Raw genomic sequence first — 21,229 nt, 5'->3', positions numbered from 1 at the left:
AAAGCTATGAGAGATCTTTTACCTATTTTTAAAACAGGGGAGAGTAAAGAAGTGTCCAGACATTAAAATAAATGGCTTAAATAATAGTTACTTGTTCAAATTAGATTCAAGTGTATATAGCGTAGATACCAGGGGTAAATTAAGAGCAATTACTACCTTCATAAAACAAAAATAGGGAGTATATGGAAAGGGAAAGTATCGCTCGTTTGCCAGAAAACATACATCTGGAAAGAAATATGTGAATTTCAAAAGAAAATATTAAGCTTTTGTTAAAACACCTCCTAACTATGTCCCAGGAATACAAATGTAATGGACATTTTGTAAAAGTAAACATGTATTCAACATCTAAAAACAGATCAATGATACTGTAAAAGTATCGTCCTAAAGATGCCTATTTGGATTTGTGCTGTAATGTGATCCAGAGTAAAGGAGACATGTATGTAAATAAACATAAGTGAAGATATGCACATTGTACTAAAACCTATATGTAAAAAAAATTATATTACAATAAATACAGGGTGTTTAAGTATCAATAAGGGTAATAATCATTCATTACATGTCACTTGTTAGACACTTTTATCCAAAGCGACATACATACTCAATGCTGTGGGCAATCCCCAGGGACACAACGACATGCTGACTGCAGTGGGGTTTGAACCTGTGACCCCCTGATCCGAACACCAAGGCACAACCCACTGCACCACACGTTTCCCCCCACGTAATCCCTAGTATTATACGTTTTGCAGTTAAGGATGGTTTAAGCAGCTGATTGGGGGCGTTACCCTCACCTTGTCTGCACACATGGACACCTTGATGTCCTGCTGGCTGATCTCATAGTGCCGGATGTTTCCCACGTAGTTTCCCGCCAGTTTCAGGATATCTGCTGATATGTATTCAAGCACAGCCACGATGTACAGCGACACATGGTAGTCCACTTTGTAGCCCAACACCTCCTGTTGAGACACGAGAGAAAAAAGCAGTATATTAAATGATGGGTTAAAGCCATAGACTGTATATATAAAGGTTAAAGCGCAGATCAAAATTATTTATTTAGAAAAATATGTGAATAAAGTAAAGAAAAGAACCCTAAAAAAGTCAGAAAAAAGACTCAAATTATGTGAACATTTCTGAAAATAACTTAAATGTTTGTGCAGGTAAATAGGTCTGAGAGTGATGTCGGAAAACTTCAAAAATAATGTCAAATGTATGAAAAATGGACTGAAAATAAGACAAAAGTTCGGATAATTAGGTTAAAAATGTCCACATTTAGGTACGTTTTTTCAAAAGAACACGCCAACGATTTTTTTTTCTCTCAAAGAAATACGAAAAAACAAACGATGTGATAGAATATGATGCATAGCTCCAGATTAAACGAGCCAACCGTATGTAAAGGAGTTCAAAACATCTACAGAGCAACACATTTGAAAACAATCCCAAAAATATAAAAAAGTATGAAATGAAACATCAATTTGTAAAATAAGTCAAAAACATTCACAGCAGTAAAATGCAATTTATACATTAATGCAATATAAGACCAGGACAAATGTACTTTTCGCTGATCTATACTTTGACTTAAAGGTGGGGTAGGTAATTCACTTCAGAAACACTTGTTATATTCCATGGAATGCTCTTAACATCCCGATAGCAATAAATACATTAAATACAAATGTCATCAGTGGAAGCCGTGGCGCCGTAAAAAGCACGACCAATCACCTGAGCCGGCTAAAGTAACTGGATGGCCTACCTGCCTGTCAGCCTTCCATCTGGGCACAAACTGATCTCGTGCCCTCATTGGTCATGTGCGCGTTCGTGTGTGTTGGAGGAGGGGCTTTGTGAGGAAGTCTGAAGGAAGTGGCAGATTTTTTTCGGTTGTGTACTTTCAAATTCTAGCGCACTCGAGCTGGTGTCTCCATTCTTACCTACCCCACCTTTAAGGTTGTGAATTCAGGATTTGACTCTTGGGGGGTCTTTACCTTGAGCAGGGGGTGTATCTTGTCCACGGGGAGCAGTAAGGGGTTCCTCCTCTTGCGTTTCTCAATCGCCGACTGAGCGTCAGCGATGGCCCACTTATCGATCGGGTGGGGGAACGTTTTCTGGACGCGCTCCTGCAAGAAGGGGGAAATCACTCTCTTAACACTCGATGAATGTGGAAGCATGGAGCGACTGTTATTTTGTATATATTGATTTTATTTATGTCTTAAATGTGTGCATATGTAAAAATGTGTCTGTTGATTGTGTATATATACTGTAGGTATATACATATATTTGTATTCGGGGTTGTGGGAAACGATATTTCGATCGCTCTGTCTGTACACAAACTGAAAGATTGACAATAAAGTTGACTTTGAAGATGAGTCACTTTGTACATTAAAAGTTTTAGCTATACTGTCCGTTATGTGTGATCGCACCATCGGAAATGATTGGAATTTCGCTGTACTCTGCGTAGTGACAATAAAGGAATCTAATCTAAAACTGAAATTAGTCATGTGGAATGCTGCATGGGTTTCTCAACTGCAATCTGTCAATTTACAACATTCACGTCATGAAGTGTATATTTGCGATGCGTCACCTCCACGTCCTGCACGGAGCGCGGCTGCGCGACACACAGCATGCTGAGCAGCTGCAGGATCAGCTCCTCGATGTGCTGCAGCGCGTCCTCCTTCGCCGTGAGGTTCGGGTGCACCTGCTTCTGCACCTGAGGGTGAGAGACAAGAGATTCAAAAGATGAGATGACAGCCGTGCAACTCAACCAGGTACATTTTCTTAAGTGTTAACTTATTGCTTTATGGAGCGTGATTGAGTCTTGGAAGATATTTTATTACTCTGGTTCTTGAAGGTATTACTACTACGTGTTTTGATGTATGATTTAGATAGAATAAGTCACTTTATTTGGGTTGAAATAGCTCTCAATTTGGACAAATATAAGCTTAGGCTACTATTTATTTAGTTTATTGTACTTTTATTGAATTTCAAATTATGAAAAGGTCGATATATACACATGAAAAGTTGTCATTATTTGGCAAAAAAGGAAGTATTTTTCCTATTTTTCTTTGAATATTGCTTGATAAGACTAAAACAGTCAAAGACTCAAATGCCAAACTACTTTTTAAATTATCAGTCTAAAGTTATAATATCTAACATTTCTGGTTTAAATGTCTAGAAACATCCAACTGCTTAATTCACTGTTCTGGGACTTCTGAAAAAGGTACAAAAAAATAGGTGCAAAAAATATGCCCGTAAATGTTTTTAAAAAGGACTGGAAAAGATACCACCAAAACGCTTTGAAAGAAAGTCTGAAAAATACTCCAAAAACACCTGAAAAATGTCAGCAAGATGTCAACACAAGTATGTGAAACATGTCTGAAAACGCAGGGACATGAAGCCAACTACACGTATTTTCATTTGAGTCCAAAGTTCACAAGAACCATCCGCATCTCCAGCCTCAAATTGAGCAGCAAGACTCTGTAAACCATGTATCTCTCAGCAAATACATTCTCCATTTAAAGGTAAACAAACAAGCATTTAAAAAGGTTTCTATTGGAGAAGAATGAAGTCATCCAGGCTCCCAGTAGAGAGCCAGCCTGACAGGAGGAGGCTTTAGGTGCAGAGGAGGAGTGAGAGAGAAACGCACCCCCCCCAAACCTCCCAAAAGTTGTCGTCATTGGGCCGTGCCCTCTCCCAGGAATGTTGTCCGTTGAGAAACTATTATAGCACCCAAAGCAGACTTAGAGGGGAGGAAAACATACTATGTGGGAGAAACCGAGAGGAGACGAGCATTCACTCTCGTCTCCTCTGAGAAACCTGTTCACATGTGAGTGATGGAATTACTCTGGTAGAAAGTGAAGAGGGGCATTCTGATTATAAATGCAGTTGTCATTAAAAAAACACATTGAAATGGTCTTTTTTTTAAGAGTATCAAACATATATTTGTAGGTCTGTAGAATATCGTCTGCAGGCCGGGGTATCTCTGCAGTGCCACATTTACATTTAGATGTTATAACATATTTAGCCTTTAACACATATTGTGCTTCCTGCTATTTGAACAGTGCACGAGTCAATATTTAAATTCTCCACCAAAATATCGATTAATTGTGCAAAATAGGAGAGAGGGGGGTTAACTGGTTAGTTACCTTAAAACCACAATTTATACATATTGTTATTTTATTTAATTGTATTTTTACATATGATAGTAATCTTAATCAGAATACTTTATTTACCCCGGGGGAAAAGTATGACAGTTGTTTATAGAAGCAAATAATAAAGATAAATACATTTAAAAAATATCAATATTTACCCAGATGTTAGAAGTTAAAGTGAAAATATGCAATAAAAAGATAAAAAAGTTCATATAATTTATAAAAAATAAAATGTCAAAGAGAAAATTAAACACAAATATTTATCAGAAGTTAAATTAATGAACTTCGACTCGTACTGCAATATTTAACATAAAAAACATTATTTACAGTAATATATACACATGGATATAACATCATATACACTGGTGTTAGTATTAAAAAGATATTGATAATCATATATATACATTTGATCTGTTTATCGCACATTATTTTATTTGTTGAATAATTATTTTTGGTAAATCTTCTAACCAATAGAAAAAATGTCCCTTTTCCAGCTTCTAAAGAAATCCAAAAATGTGCTTTATTATGAATATAAAAGTGAACGGAATACTTTGGACTCTCTTCAGACCTGTTCACATGGTGGTGATGGAATTACCCTGGCATAAAGTAAAGTGGCGCTTTATGATGACAAAACGTTGCCCCCGTGTTGAGGAATGTGAGAGGAGAGTAAAAAGGTCAGCAGCGAGCGAGCGCCATGCATTCCTCTGCTCTGACTCCACAGGAGTAACCCTCTGTGTGTCAGCTTCATCTGCTCAATATAAAACTCACTTTAGGCGACAATAAAAGACCCTCTTGTTTTCCTAGATCTGTTTAAGAGTCATTAACAAAAAGTCCCGGCGATTGCGTCTCTGCACGTCATTTTCTATTTCCATGCACACTCACAAGACCTGGCGGGTATAAATAAGCCACAAGAATAAAATCTGCCACTTGGAAAAAATACATTTCAAAGCAGAAGTAGATAAGATATATCCTCTCTTACACAAATAGGCACTTGACCAAATTCCACAGGAGAGCAGGAGCGGTGAGTCACGGGCTGAAACTACGGGGGTTTCCTCGACACACACACAATGTGGCAACTAGCTTCAGCAACGTCACGCCAATACACCAATCCGAAGGTCATCTGAACAGGAGTCAGGAGTCCCTCCACTGAGAGCATGGATGACTTCATACGTCAGAATCAGGTTTATCACCAGGTAGGATGACACGTACGAGGAATTTGACTTGATGTCATGGTGCATACATAAAAGTCAAACAAAAAAATACAGATGAGAACTATTTTAAGAAAACTATAATAACATTACAAAATATTAAAACATAGTATATCTGCAGAAGACGTCCTCTTTGGGGTATTTATCCCACTTTTTAGGCATTTTTCGCAATTTTCTGTCATATTAAACTTTTTTTTAGGTATTTGCTTTCATACTAGTTTTGATTTTCTTTTTGCCTTTTTAAATGGTATTTTTCATACTTTTCTAAGACATTTTAAGGCATTTTTCTCTCTTTTTTGGGCCGTTTTATGGTATTTTTGGGACTTTTTCTTTGTCATTTTTACGGCGTTTTCCAGGTCTTTTTGTTAGACATTTATGTTGGTTTTTCAGACTTTTTCTAAAACCAATATCATTATCTTCTATCGTCTACTTTGTGGTATGAATAATACACATATATATTTCTTATTCTATCTTAGTCCGTTACCCGATGAACTTTGTTAAGAATAAAAAAGGTATATACACAACCAAGAAAGAAAAATAAATAAAAACGTAAAAAATGTAATGCGAATAAAACGGTAATATATTGAAATGAAATGAAAGCCGATTACAAAGCAGTGATTAACAGAGGACAGTAAAGCATCATGTCTTCCATTTGCTTCAATTCATACTCCTTCCATCATACGTGCATCCTCCTGTGCCATAAAGGTGTTCAGTTTCATGGGTTAGCTCCATTAAGGAGGGAAAGGCTGGCGTACAGGAAGTCCCAACCTCTCTCTGTGTAACAGCAGCAGCTCGTACTACAGAATGGAGCAGAGCCAGCAGAGAAACCATCACACACACACACACACACACACACACACACACAAACACACACACACACAGAAACTAGCAGGAAAAGGATGTTTTAACCTCAGCGTCTTACATTAGATCCAATTCTAGCTGAAGTGCAGAAAGAAGACCACACACCGAGCACAAAACTGATCCATGAATGTAATAAATCCTAGACTAAAATTACACACGGAGATTTCCTGTAGGATTATTAAACTTCTGCTGCAAAGAGAGAACAATATTCTATTTTATGTAATTACTCGATAAAAATGCCAGAAAAAGCAGTTTTCACCTCTAAAATAGGAAGTTTAATAATCGAATGAATGGATTGGCTAATTATAATGTCGATATTGTAACTTAGTCGAAGCTTTGTTCAGTTGTAGCTTCTTAAATGTGAGAATTTGACAGCAGGTAGAGCTGCTATGTGTTTATAGTAAATGTAGAACGAGGGTGTTTCTCAAAGTCGAGGAAGGCTCCTCCAGAGCCACTATATCAAGGATGCTACGTCATCGAGTCCCGCCGAAGGACTGTTCCAATGTCCAGGATCCTTGGAATCCTACCGAGGCCGGCGTCCTTCGTTGCGGGAAATGTCGAGGCTGCACATGTGTAGACTCCGGTCTTAAAATCCCCACAATGCTTTGCGCAGACCAATTTCACAAATCTTTGGCGGAAAATGTAAGGTGGGGCCTCTCAGATGACGCACACCTGTTAGCCTGTTCCGACCATTCTTCGTTTTACGAGGCTAGGAAGGATTCTTGCCTCGCTTCTGAAGGACCTGACTCGGAAGACATGTCCTACCAAGGAAGCGTCCTCGACATTGAGAAACACCCGAGTCTGACAACAAGACACACAGCTTTCTTGCCGTCAGACGGGCGTCATGTTCTGGTGAGAATTTATATCTTATATACAAGATTAGCGCCACAGTATCGCCACCTTACTATATTTTTCGAGAGAAAAAACGTGAATATTATAATGCCATTTTTAACATGTTTATAAACCCTTTCTTTAAACATATGGCACCATCACACGAGGGCGCCTGCAGACACTTTTTAAAAACACATTTTACATGCTTATAAGTGCATTAGTTTGACACTGTAGAAGCATACAGTATCTTAAATCTTGGGGCGGCTTGGCAACTGGAAGGTCACCAGTTCAGGTCCCGGCAAGACCAAGTGCTACCGAGGTGTCCCTGAGCAAGGCACCGTTCCCCACACTGCTCCCCGGGCGCTGTTCAAAATGAGGGATTAATAAAAGTCCATCTTATCTTAAACATAACACGCTGAAATAATGACATCTGACGGAGGACAGTGAGGCAGACTGAGCAGCACATAACTCAAAGTTTAGTGGAAAAAGTAGACGCAGCATTAGTATACATCTCCAAACCCACAGACATTTCACCTCAAAAATAAGATTAAATTACCCCGAAATTGCAACTTCATCACTAATATTAATCCTGGAAACTGACACAGATTATTTGACGCCAAAAGCATGGAGCAAGGAACGGATATGTGCACACAAAATAGTCCAGATTCTGTAGAAACTCAAAGTATAAGTGAAAGGTTACAGCTGCAGAAATATGTTTTTCAAAATGCCCTTTATTCATTTATGGAGCTATTTAAAAAAACAAGGTACTTATTTCTGAATAAAAGCATTGTGTTTATAAGTGCAAGGATTCTGTCTACAGGAAATGCTTTTATTCTGAAACAGGAAGTGCGGATTTCAAAATATTTACATTCCTTTCTTAAGTGTGACATTAAAACAGTGGTAATAATAAAATACAGTATGAGGGGAATACTGTGGCGCTGATCATGTGTATAAGATATATCAATTCTGACGAGAGCATGACGCCCGTATACAAGATGGCACCGCAGACGTAAACTACAACGCGACGCCAGAGCTCCGTAAACAAAGCTGTCTATGCCGTCTGGCATTTGACACCATTTTGTTAAAGTAATTACACAGTTTTCGACGAACAGAAATATTGTTATCTGGGATCACTTTAACATTTTACGGGGGAAATCAGCATTTTGGTATGAGGGAGCACGCCTCAAGTAAGAGGGCGGCGCGCTCCTGTTACCTGGCTTAGACAAAACCCTACATACACGTATACTATAACATACCGAAATATAGTAGTTTACCATTAGAAAATGTTGTCAATCCATCTGGGTGGACATTTTATAGACCATCGCTACTGAAAACTATCATTAGATGACACACACACACATTTCCTGGAGACTCATCCTAACCTTAACCCTTACCAAAATGAATGATCCCCCTTATGGGGACCTCCAATTTGTCCCCATAAGGGAGGCGGGTCCCCACATGTGACTGTGTAAACAGATTTAGGTCCCCACAAGTATAGTAATGCTCACACACACACACACACACACACACACACACACACACACACACACACACACACACACACACACACACACACACACACACACACACACACACACACACACACACACACACACACACACACACACACACACACACAACACACACAACACACACACACACACACACACACACACACACACACACACACACACACACACACACACACACACACCACACACACACACACACACACACACACACACACACACCACACACACACACACACACACACACACACACACACACACACACACACACACACACACACACACCACACACACACACACACACACACACACACACACACACACACACACACACAACACACACACACACACACACACACACACACACACACACACACACACACACACACACACACACACACACACACACACACACACACACACACACCCACACACACACACACACACACACACACACCACACACACACACACACACAGTGAGGCATCAGGTGTGGTGTGTGCTGGTGGCAGAGGAACAGAGAGTGTGAGGTAACAATAGAGGCCAGGCGGTGTTAATACAGGGTTAACATTTCTAATTCAATTGATTATTTTCCTGGCTGTGTTCATGGAGCTGCATCAGGCTCAGGTTGCAGGTCTGTGTGTGGGGCTTGTTATTAAACCCGAGCATGTGTCACTGTTTGTGATTCATACCATGACATCATCTGCCATTACAACCAGACTGTCTGGGGAACCGCAGGCCAGAGATCAACGCTGAGACAACACACACGTACGTACAAACACAAAACAACACACACTGCACAAATGATGCATGGTGCAGACATACGACACACACTCTAAGACAAAGAGGCAGAAGTCATCTTTGGGACACACAGAACCGTAGAGATACTGGAGACAACAACAACAAGGATATACAAATGAACACACACACACATAAAGTAAGAGAGCAAGAGACACACAGAAAGAAACACAATGACAGACACTCACAGAGACACACACAAGATACATGGTGCAACAAACATACTAGAACAAAGAGACATGTAATCCTATGGACACACACACGTGAAAAACAAGTGCACAGTACTAGTAAAAACACACACATACAGTATTAACACACGGTGCAGATATATACACTAGACTGAAATCCTTCGCACACACAAACTGTAGAAGACAAACCTTCATGCACACAACAAGTTCACACACACTAACATTAAGCTCCTCTCATCACAAACACACAGCCTGAGTGTTGTCCCGTCAGCAGTGTGTGTGTGTGTGTGTGTGTGGCCTCTCTCCGTGACCCTGGTCTGACCCAACCCAGTGACCAGCCCCGCTGCCCCCCTCCTCCTCTGTCTGAGGACACACTTATGTCACACACTTGATTTGATATTGTGTGTAGTCGTACGTGTGTGTGTGTGTGTGTGTGTGTGTGTGTTAATGAGCCTGGGGCTGGTGCACAGGAAGTGCAACCTGTTGGAACATCCTGTCCGAAACACACAGTTTGACGCGGAGATGCGAGTAAAATGTTTTTCTACACATTGTGGTTTTTTAAAAAGGCTCAACACCCACATATATAGATTAAAGTGTTGCAGAATATTTTGTTGGATAAAAACATGCTCTTTTGAACTCTCTGGATGTATTACTATTATTCCAAATCTATCGCTAAAATAAATAAATATATGTCATTTTTAGAATGACTGAACTACCGATTTTTAAGGGAAACTTGAGTAGTACATGGCTAAAATCTTCAATCATGTCATATTTGAATAACAAAATGTGTCAGAATATAGAAGGGTTTTTAGGTAATAATGACATTAATAGTTTAAATGAAATAAGGGCTGGACAAGCTATCACTATATCGATATTATAGAGTTGACTATTGATGCTTTCAGAAGAAAAAAAAGGACAATATTTGCCGCTGTTGATTAACTTCTCCTTGCAGCTCCTGTGATTAAAGCCATTCCTGTGTAGCTTTCAAGATTCAAGGCTTTTATTGGCATTCGTACATAGCTACAGGGAACCCCCCTCCCTCGGTGGACAGCTGTGAGGGACAGCGAGTCAGAGTCTGTGAAAACCAAAACAAACGTCTCCTGCGTCAGAGAGAGGCCGGTTTGCCCTCCGGCGCTGAGCAACATGTTCAGACAGTCAGAGCAGCAACACCTGCTCTCAGTTTCACCTCGTCCATCCACTCAGTGACGAGGAGCAGGAGGAAGAGGAAAACGTGTGTCATTTAAAAACACTATGCTGCTTCATAAATAAACCTATTGTTTACACTTTATATTCTGAGCAAAAATCGTTTTGTTTAAGTTATACTGTTTATTGCAATATGCACAATTTCAAATATGTATCGTCGTTATGTATTGCATTACACTGTGCGCCTTTTTTGTAGATTTTTACTTTAATTCCTTTGTTTACATACATGTTTTTTATTCTAATGTATCTGCTTAACTTCTGTTTTAATACATATTATATTTTAGCTTTTATTGCACATTTTTACTTGACTTTAATGTTTGTATAACCATAACTTCTTATTTTAAAAAGCTCCCATGTCACGGCCATTTCTACTGATCAGAACTCCATTGTTGAGCTCTACTAGATACATGTACATTGTTCAATGTTCCAAACTCACTTTGGTTTCCCACAGCATCTCTGTATAGTTTGTGTATTCACTCTCTGTCCTACACGCCTTGTTGGAGCTCCTGCCCCCCCCCCCCCCTGTGAGCCCAGTGGCCGTCTGCGAGACAGCGAAACCCAGCCCGAAACACACACACACACACACACCCGCAGCCTGGCTGGGAGTTTGTGTGTGTGCCCAGGCTGAGTTCCGCGGTGTCTCGCCGACCCCACACCAGTGAGCCGGCTCACAGTGTCCCGCTCCTCGCAGCAGCGAGCCTCGCAACGTCCCGCCGAGTGTGTGTGTGTGTGTGTGTGTGTGTGTGTGTGTGTGTGTGAGGAAGTCCGCTGTGACAGTTTGACTTACTTATTTAGGTTCTTGATTGACTTTGTTGGGGTGCCAGTCAGGTTTCTCTCCTGACGTTTCAGGTTTTGATAGTCAGTCAGTGTTAGTAAGTCTGTGCTGTCTGTGTATACATCTCACTGCAAACACCCAACATTGAATGACATTAGAAAATATAAGAAAGGACACAACTCAAAATGATAATCACAAATAGCAAGTGTATTTTGAATACCCCACAAACAGTCCTTCTTCCCACAGTTCAATTTTAAATCCAAAACGTTCCACTTCGGGTTTTCTTCAAAATAAATTAAAGTCATTTTTAGTAATCCACTCGGTTTTGGAAATCCAGTCCTGGTTTTCAAGGTGGTTGGGAGATGACCGGCTCCTTTCAGTTTTGCAAACAATAATCCGGGAACGTGAAGCGACAGAAGGGTATGATGACGGTGGACGGCGGATCAGACAAACGGTAACACGGACTTTAAACGACCTAACTGCTGGTTTCTAAACGGATGAGCGTGTTGCTCCGACGATCTCTCTTGCCGCACACACACGCTTCCCCTTCCTGCTCCGTCTAACTATATAGGGAGAACTGAATGGAGGCGCCAACCAACAGTGAATCACTGGCTGGGTGGGCGTTACCGTGAGTGACTACCGGTGTTTACCTGTCCGGTTGTTACACCGCGGATTGGTCCAAACGTAACGGCTCTGCGGACGTTACGTCACTATACCCGAAATACGTCACTATACCCAGGAAGCAAACAATGGAAAAAGATAAATGTCCAACGAGGCGTTCTGGGGCAGCACAGACAGGTCTTCTCTGTGTTAGAGTTGTACTCGCTACAGGGTGTACTTTGAGGGTTTGTGACTGCAGACCGTTCACATGCAGAACAACCTTCATAACACAAGGGGACGGGTGGTAACCGGAAAAGCACGACATGGGACCTTTAAGTTACATTTTATCTTTCTATTGCATATTTTTACTTTAACTTCTTAATACAAATTTCAGGGTTTTTTTTGTATTAACTTACTGTCAGAAAAACCCAATCCCCCCCAAAAAGGCTTTACACTGTTTTGTAGACTTAAACGTTGATAAAAGCAAAATATGACGTCAGAAGAAAAAAAAGAATTCTGACGTCAATACAATAACACAAAGGGAATAAAATGGATGTTAATACAAGTGCGCGCCTCACTTTGTGTGCCGTACGTTACTTTGCATTTTATAAAAACGCTATAGAAAGGGGAAGGAAGAGCAGATTGTGTGCCAATAACTGACCTCAGAGCAAGAGTTAACAGCAGACGCTTCATTAGCTGCTCTTTCAAAGACAAAGGCAGCAGTTAACCGAGCTCAGTTTCAAAAGTTAGTCATGTATTTTGGAGAACAGTCGTGCATCTTTCATACTCTGAAAATACACTTGATGTGCACGTACTTCTACATCTATTTCAGGAACTCCTTCGCTATTTTTATCAGAGTCTTTTTTGTCCACATGCTGAGAAGTTCAAACTGTGGTGGCTTTGTGTATTATAAAAGAATAACACATGCAGTCTTAAATTAAGTTTTCAGACTGACTCAAGTTGTGAGTAAACAGAGAAAAAGGGACATTGTTTGATGTTGTCAGGGGGTTAGCTTAATGTTGGATGAGATGCTTTATAGATGGAGAAACATCAACAATGTCCAGGCCCTTTTGTTGCAAAAATACATTGCTTTTGTAAATAAACAGATATTAGTGTGTACTCCTCAGTACTGCCTTGAAGCTGCTTTCAGTAAACCACTCCAATACAACCAATTACTGAAATGAACACAGACGGGGAATGCAGGAATCCTGAAGTCAAATGTAAGACCTTTTAAGCCCCTTTCCATACATTTTAAGACCTCATCGCCACTTGGAGTTTGAACCGGTTACCTTGGCGACACACTTCACCTCACATTGACTATATACAGTATTGATTGTCCTTCCTCCTTATCTTCCAACCATTTGGACGCACACTTGCATTTCCCCATAACGATGTTGTTTAACAACCGGCGTAAACGGACCTTCGCGCTATCAAGCAGTGAGCGTGCGATGTCCTGTTCAGATGACGTCAAACCCAACGGGATGCCATCAATAAACTACAGAATCACACTACACACCTACGCCATGATTACATTCAGGCAGACTGTAGAATACAACCTCTTTGGACCATTTATATACTTATTGACAACAAGCTACAAAATGTAACACCTTGGGAAATGCCGTTTAATATTTTTTAATAGCCTTCATTTTCGCTAAATTGATTTATCAACTTGTAATACTTTTTAAGACCCCGCGGAGAACCTGACAAAAAGCCACCAAAAGAAAAACAATGATAGTAAAAAGTTAAACCGATATTAATCTCTATAAATTCTGAATAATATACAGATTTTTACTAATACCCTCTTCCTAATAACCAAAACAACGCCCCGGTGCATTATGGCATTGTGTCTTCACACATCTATTTCAGAAACAAATCCATTGTTTTTAAAATCAGCATTTTTTAAAAATGTTGACATGCTAAGACGTTTAAACTAGTGGTGCACGATAATTATCGGCCCGATATTATGAATTATGATGTCGTCCCGATAAACCCGATAACAGTATTAATAGCCCCGATAATATACAATATATTTTTTGGGTAAAAAAAGAAACAAATACTGCGGTGTGGGTGGATTGGGATGAGGGGCGCTTGTTTTTCACTCGGCTCCTCCCGTTTTGCCAGTACTGTGGTATTAGTGGTTTAGGAAGAGGGGAGTTCTTCACAAATCCAGCGCTCCCTAACTCATGCCTGGCTGTGACGTAAATGGTGTGCGGCCGTGAAGCCAGGACAGTAAACAAACATGTCGCCGGTAGTATGGGACTATTTCAAAGTTTCAGAGTTAGATAGTTCGCTTGCTATTTGTATTAACAAATGCAGAACTTCCACGAGGAGGGAAAAAGGCAACGAGCTATAATACTTCCAACCTGATTAGTCACCTGAAACATCGCCATCGCTACGATGGTGTGTTAAAAGCGTACGAAGACGCCTGCGCTGCTAAACTAGCGGCGAATCCAAAGCCAGCTGCAAAGGCACCGGGGCTTTTACCGATCGACGAGGCTTTTGAAAAAGGCAAGAAGTTTGCCAGAGACGACCCCAGGGCTAGTTTTGTTCATAGTAGTAATGCTCATGTCATTTGCTCACTACTAGTCTTTTTCTTACCACCAGGTGTGCAAAAACTACAGGTACATTTAATATATATATATATTATTATCGGGTATCGGTCTTGAGAAGCAGGTAGGTATCGGTATCGGTCTTGAGAAGGAGGAAGTTATCGGTATCGGTCTTGAGAAGCAGGAAGTTATCGGTATCGGTTTCAAAAAACCAATATCGTGCATCCCTAAGTTTCCATTGTGATAAATGAAATAAAGATGATATATTGTAAAGAGGTCACAAAGGAAAGCAGCATTTTCTTCCTGCACCATCTTAATGTGCCAAGCTGATTCTCAGAAGCACAGCACAATGGAAACTTTGCAAAAGATGTCTCGTCTCTACTTTAAACAGCAACCGTGCTTTCCCACAACTGCATGGGCCCTGCTCTTAACCCATGAGTGACTCTTTTTGAGTTTCCAGGAAACATAAGAAAGGGCCTTGTGGTTTTACACAAACACCCATGTCGAAAGGAAAGCAGCTTGCAGAGCCTCGTGCAGCTTCTCGCGTAAAAACACTATAACATAATGCCAAGAAAAAAAGCTGACAGTGAAACAAAAAGAGCTATGCATACTTTGTGTTTTCAGTTAGCAACGAGCAGAAGGTGAAGACTTGGGGGGATCAACCTGGTGATGACGGGGAGAAGCCAAGATGACGCAAGAAACAAGAGGGACAGTCAAAAAGGAACCGATTCGTTTAAGTCCTGCTGAGCACGGACATTACAATTAAAATGTTTCCTGTCTGTAAAGCTTGAGAATTAAGTTTCTTAAGAAAAAGGGAGAGGCCACACACACACACACACACACACACACACACACACACACACACACACACACAACACACACACACCACACACACACACACACACACACACACACACACACACACACACACACACACACACACACACACACACACACACACACACACACACACACACACACACACACATCACACACACACACACACACACACACACACACACACACACACACACACACACATCACACACACACACACACACACACACACACACACACACACACACACACACACACACACACACACACACACACACACACACACACACACACACACACACACACACACACACACACACACACACACACACACACACACACACACACACCCACACACACACACACACACACACACACACACACACACACACACACACACACACACACACTACACACACACACACACACACACACACACACACACACACACACACACACACACACACACACACACACACACACACACACACACACACACACACACACACACACACACACACACACACACACACACACACTAGTGGAAATGTGGCCCATGTTGCTTTAAAATATCTTAATCAGTGAGGACGTGGCCTTTTTAAGCCGGTTTGCTCAGCACACAACATTTTAGATTTTGTATTTATTTAACCTTGATCCAGCCTGCACCATCCAGAAGCTGGTTTACATGTATTTAAAATCATGTGATGTTATTAATGCACCCTTTTAGTAGGAGATTTTGCAAGTGCATACCAAAGAATAAAATCTGCATTACGAACATAGAGAATTATGTATTTGCTTGGCATAACATAGGAGGCGTGTGGCGCAGTGGGCTAGTGCGTTGGTGTTCAGATCAGGGGGGCACAGGTTCAAACCCCACTGCAGTCAGCATGTCTTGTGTCCCTGAGACACTTCACCCCAAATTGCTCCTGTGGGGATTGTCCACAGTATTGAGTATGTAAGTCGCTTTGGATAAAAGCGTCTAACAAGTGACATGTAATGTGATGTAATAGTTGTGTTGCCCATACTGACAGTTTGGGTTAGAAAGGAAACCAAACCATTTGTAACTTCAGTTTTGTTTTGTGCTTTACTGTAAATGTGTATTTAAAGTTCCCCTTTTTCAGAGCATATGTTTACAAACCAAAGAAAACCAAGTAGTCAATAAAGTATTGACTGTCAGGGGCACTAACATTTGTGACAGAAGTTTGGGTTAGCAATGACATCCTCACCATAGCTGGTGCTCATTTCAATGTAGCTTTATTTGTGTTGTGTGTCATACGGTTGTTACATGCTGTAATTAAATGTACCCCTTTAGTGGCAGATTGTGCAAATACACACATAATAAAGTGTTTTCTGCTGATGACATTGGCGTTTACTTCTATCACACAACATGTTTTTATATGTTATAGCTTTTGAGCTTGAGACAGACGCTTGGGTTAGTAAGTGCCTCCATACCTTCAGCTTGTAGTCATCTTAATGAAGCTTCTATTGTGTTTTAACGTCATGTCCTGATTTTATATGATGTCAATAATGGCAAATGCAAGCCAAATAACAAAAGCTTTCCTTTGCATGTAAAAAGTACACACATACTGGTGATATCAGCATTTTCTTCTGCATATAATAATATCTTTGTAAACCTTAGCTGTTGTTTTTGATGTCGACTGTTGAGGTTTGGGTTACTTAAGAAACCAGAGCCTCTGTGCATGGTGCTCAATATAATGTCAACTTCTTCTGGTATTTTGTTATATGTCTTGATTTGATGTAATTAAGAACAAAAGCTTCCCTTTGCATGTACAAAGTAGACTATAACTATTTTCTGCTGGTGACATTAGCATTTACTTCTATTCCACATAACAATATATATATATATAAAAATGAGCTATTGTTTTTGATGCCGATATCTGGGTTAGCAAGGAAACAAGTACCTCCATTGAACCAGTGTATCTACTGCATGTGTGTTTTTAAGGCAGTTTGTGTGACTTAGTGAGGTTAATAAAGAGGTAGTAATCAGTGTTCTTCAGAAGCTTCTATTGTTTTTTTTGTCATGTCTTGATTTGATGTCATTCATTTACAGCAGATTTTGCAAATGCAAGTTAAAGAAGAAAAGCTGCCCTTTGCATGTAAAAAGAAGACAATTAGTATGTCCTGCTTGTGACATTTGCATGATTTAGCTGTTGTTATTTATATTGACTGTTGACGTCTGGGTTAGTAAGTGCCTCCATTGAACCAGTGTATCTCCTGTATTTAAGACAGGTTGTGTGACTTTTGGAGGTTAATAGAGGTAATAATCACAGTCTTACCTTCCGCAGAGCTTGCACGAAGAGGCCTCTCCATTTGTGACTGTTCTCGTCACTGGAAAAGTCGTATATCTGCTGGGGCTGCATGGCTCCTTGCGACCGGGCTGAACTGTCAGCATCGGCCCCGGATAGAGAGTCCTGTGGGGGGGGGGGGGTCAGTCCGGGGCAGAGGTACGGTGGGGAAAACTCCAACTGCCTCGCTTGCAAACGTGAAGAAAATCACCAAAATTGGCAGTAGAATCCAGTTAAAGAGCGAAAAATCAGCTACAACATAAAAACAAGCACATGTAGCTATAAAGTTAACTCGTTAGCTTGGGATGCTAAGTGAGGCTAGCTACTGTAAACAGCGGCTAACTGAAAAAGGAGCTATCGGCTAACAACAATGTTTCTAAGTGTTATACTTGCTACTTCGCGTTTGCTTAAAAAAGGCGAATAATAGGCATATTAAGTTCAGTGTTAAGTCATGGGCTTGTTTTGCCAGCTAACTAACAGCTACACGTTGTGTTTGGTTATTTTCTGCCTGAACACCTGTTAGCAGCGTTAGCAGCTAACAAGATGCTAACTAGATGCTACAGGCTGGCCTTGTGTTTTATGTTGCGGACCCGTTTAGCTCCAGAAAAGGCACTCTTTCTCCAGCGCTGGACACCTCACATTCAGGCATCTTTTACCGCGGTGATCAGACGTTAAAAATCCATCGTAAATCCCCCCAAAAACAGCGGTGAGTCCGAGGCATTTCGTGCGGAGGTCGAGGTGTTTTTTTGGTTGAGAAGAAGTCAGAGATGTTCGTAACTCCGCTGACAGGCTGCGGAACTGAGCTCTTTATTGGACAGAGGAGAAAAACAAGGCTGGACTTTCTGTCTCTTTGCATACTGGAGTCCCAGCAGGAGACAGAAGACAGTAACAGGAATACAGATTTAGAATCAGAACCCTTTTTACTGCAAAATAGGTTTTCATAACAAGGAAAGTATTTAAGAAAAACACAAGAAACATGAATAATGATTTGTATTTCTATATAATAAAAGAAAAAGGCTGGACTTGCTGTCTCTTTGCATATTATAGTCCCAGCAGGAGACAGAAGATTCACAGTTTCAGGAATAAAATATCTGAATCAAAATTATTTTTATTGCAAAGTATTATTTCACAACAAGGAAGTCATTGAAAAAAATCAAGAAACATTAATGAAGATTTTTTTTAAATGACAATAAGAGTACTATACAAATGTGTATAATATATCTGGATTTGAACTGAAAGGGCAGTGCAGTTTTATTATTTTAAATTCATTTGTATTTATTAAATCTTTTATTACATAAGAAAATACAGTAAAAATATGATTTATTAATTTCTATAAAAAAAGAGGCTGGATGTTCTGTCTCTGTGAAAAGTATGGAACTTACAGAAGCAAACACATTTTTAGTTTCAGGAATACAAATCAGAATCAGGTTTCAGTAACGTATGTTTACCAGGGATACAAATAAAAGCAAAGACACATATATAAAGAATGTGAGAAAAATAAACAACAATAAAAAAGTTGGCTCAAATAATATGAAATATGTCTGAAGTTAAGACCTCTTAAAGTCTTGGGCTTGACCTCTTAAAGTCTTGGTCTTGACTTGGTCTTGGTCTCGACCTCTTAAAGTCTTGGTCTTGATTTGGTCTCGACCTCTTAGACCCCGGCCACACGAGGACGAAAACAGCTAAACGCATAGGATTAACGCAAACGCAATCGCAAAAAAGCTTCCGTCCACACGCAATATTCACCGCATAGTGACTGTCCACACGAGACAGCTCCGTTTAGCTCCAACCGCTGGAGAAGCTGCAGTACATATGCAGGAGCCTGTACGTGGCGCTGTAACTTCCTCCACAAAAGCAGCGAAGAAGCATGGTTGTCATGGTTGCCCTTCTGTTTATTCTCCGCGGTGGGGGCCGAGGGAACCGGGCAGAGTTTTTCACCAGTCAACGTGTATTAAAGTTTAAATCTTCCGACAAAATTATAAAAGTGCCGGTCAAAGGTCTTCTTTGTTATTTATTGAGCTTTAAAACAAATGAATAACGAATCTATATATTATAATAATAAAATACACGGAGCCTCTCTTTTTCCTCCCTCTCTTCGGACAGCGCCAGTGTCTGTTTCATGAGCAGCAGAGGTGGGGAGAGGCGGGGCTATTGCCTCATCATTATCAGAAAATGATCGTATAGGGCGTACACACGGAGCCGTTGGACCCCCCAGTGCGTTGCGTATGCCGTTCTATCCACCTTGGGACCCGTTATCGTTTACGCAGTCGTTTAGTGCCGTATTCGGTCGTCCTCGTGTGGCCGAACGGTCTATATGACACTAAACAGTAACGCAAACGACCGTTTTCGTCCTCGTGTGGCCGGGGCATTAAAGTCTTGGTCTTGACTTGGTCTTGGTCTTGGTCTCGACATCTTAAAGTCTTGGTCTTGCCTTGGTCTTGTCTTGGTCTCGAGCGATTAAAGTATTGGTCTTCATTTGGTGTCGACCTCTTAAAGTATTGGTCTTCATTTGGTGTCGACCTCTTAAAGTCTTGGTCTTGATTTGGTGTCGACCTCTTAAAGTCTTGTTCTTGGTCTTGGTCTTGACTTGGTCTCGACCTCTTAAAGTATTGGTCTTGTCTTGGTCTTGTCTTGGTCTCGATCGCTTAAAGTATTGGTCTTGATTTGGTGTCAACCTCTTAAAGTCTTGGGCCGTTTCTCAATCTCGAGGATGCGGCTTGGTAGTCGTGTACTTCCTAGTCACTTCCAAGTATGCTGGAGATTGGAACAGTCCTTCGGCGGCACTCGATGACGTAGCATCCTTGAAATATTGGCTTGGAAGCCAGTATCCTCGAGATTGAGAAACGGCCCGCGGTCTTAAAATCCCCACGATGCTTTGCGCACGGACCAACTTCCCAAAATCTGTGGCGGAAAATGTAAGGCGGGGCCTCTCATATGACGCACACCTGCACACTTGCTAGCCTGTTCCACTCTTTGGCCGTTTCTCAATCTCGAGGATTCTGGCTTCCAAGCCAATATTTCAAGGATGCTACGTCATCGAGTGCCGCCGAAGGACTGTTCCAATCTCCAGCATACTTGGAATTCCACAGAGGCCGCGTCCTTGGTTTGGGGGAAATTTCGAGGCTGCACATGGGTAGACTTTGCGTCCTTAAAATCCCCACAATGCTTTGCGCACGGACCAATTAAAAAAACCCTTGCGGAGAATGGCTGAACTGACGCAGCACACATTTAAATGTAAGTATAGTGGCGTAGAACATGTGTTGGTAAATATGTTACTTTGTTACATTTGTTTGTTATCACCAAAAAAGTGTTCCGTGAAAGTAAAGCAAGTTCATAATTAGATAGACATCGTGAGGTATTTATTTTCGGTAGTTTATGTTGAAACCGTTAGAGAGAGTGGCACACTTGT

At 40.8% G+C, this 21,229-nt stretch overlaps 1 protein-coding gene across 1 annotated transcript in view; it reads right to left on the bottom strand.

The window, feature by feature from the left end:
• Positions 1-18,623, bottom strand: part of sos2 (son of sevenless homolog 2 (Drosophila)) — a 61,048-nt gene extending 42,425 nt beyond the window's left edge. The window contains 4 exon segments of the mRNA XM_034197926.1: positions 789-953; positions 1,974-2,105; positions 2,570-2,695; positions 17,812-18,623. Coding sequence (XP_034053817.1) covers positions 789-953; positions 1,974-2,105; positions 2,570-2,695; positions 17,812-17,895 — 507 coding nt within the window. The 5' untranslated portion in view covers positions 17,896-18,623.
• Positions 18,624-21,229: the final 2,606 nt, after the last annotated feature.

Source organism: Gymnodraco acuticeps, unplaced genomic scaffold (genome assembly GCF_902827175.1).
Source record: "Gymnodraco acuticeps unplaced genomic scaffold, fGymAcu1.1, whole genome shotgun sequence".
NCBI classification, from domain to species: domain Eukaryota; kingdom Metazoa; phylum Chordata; class Actinopteri; order Perciformes; family Bathydraconidae; genus Gymnodraco; species Gymnodraco acuticeps.
The sequence above is the reverse complement of the archived record's forward strand: the minus strand, read 5'-3'. Positions and strand labels throughout refer to the sequence as shown.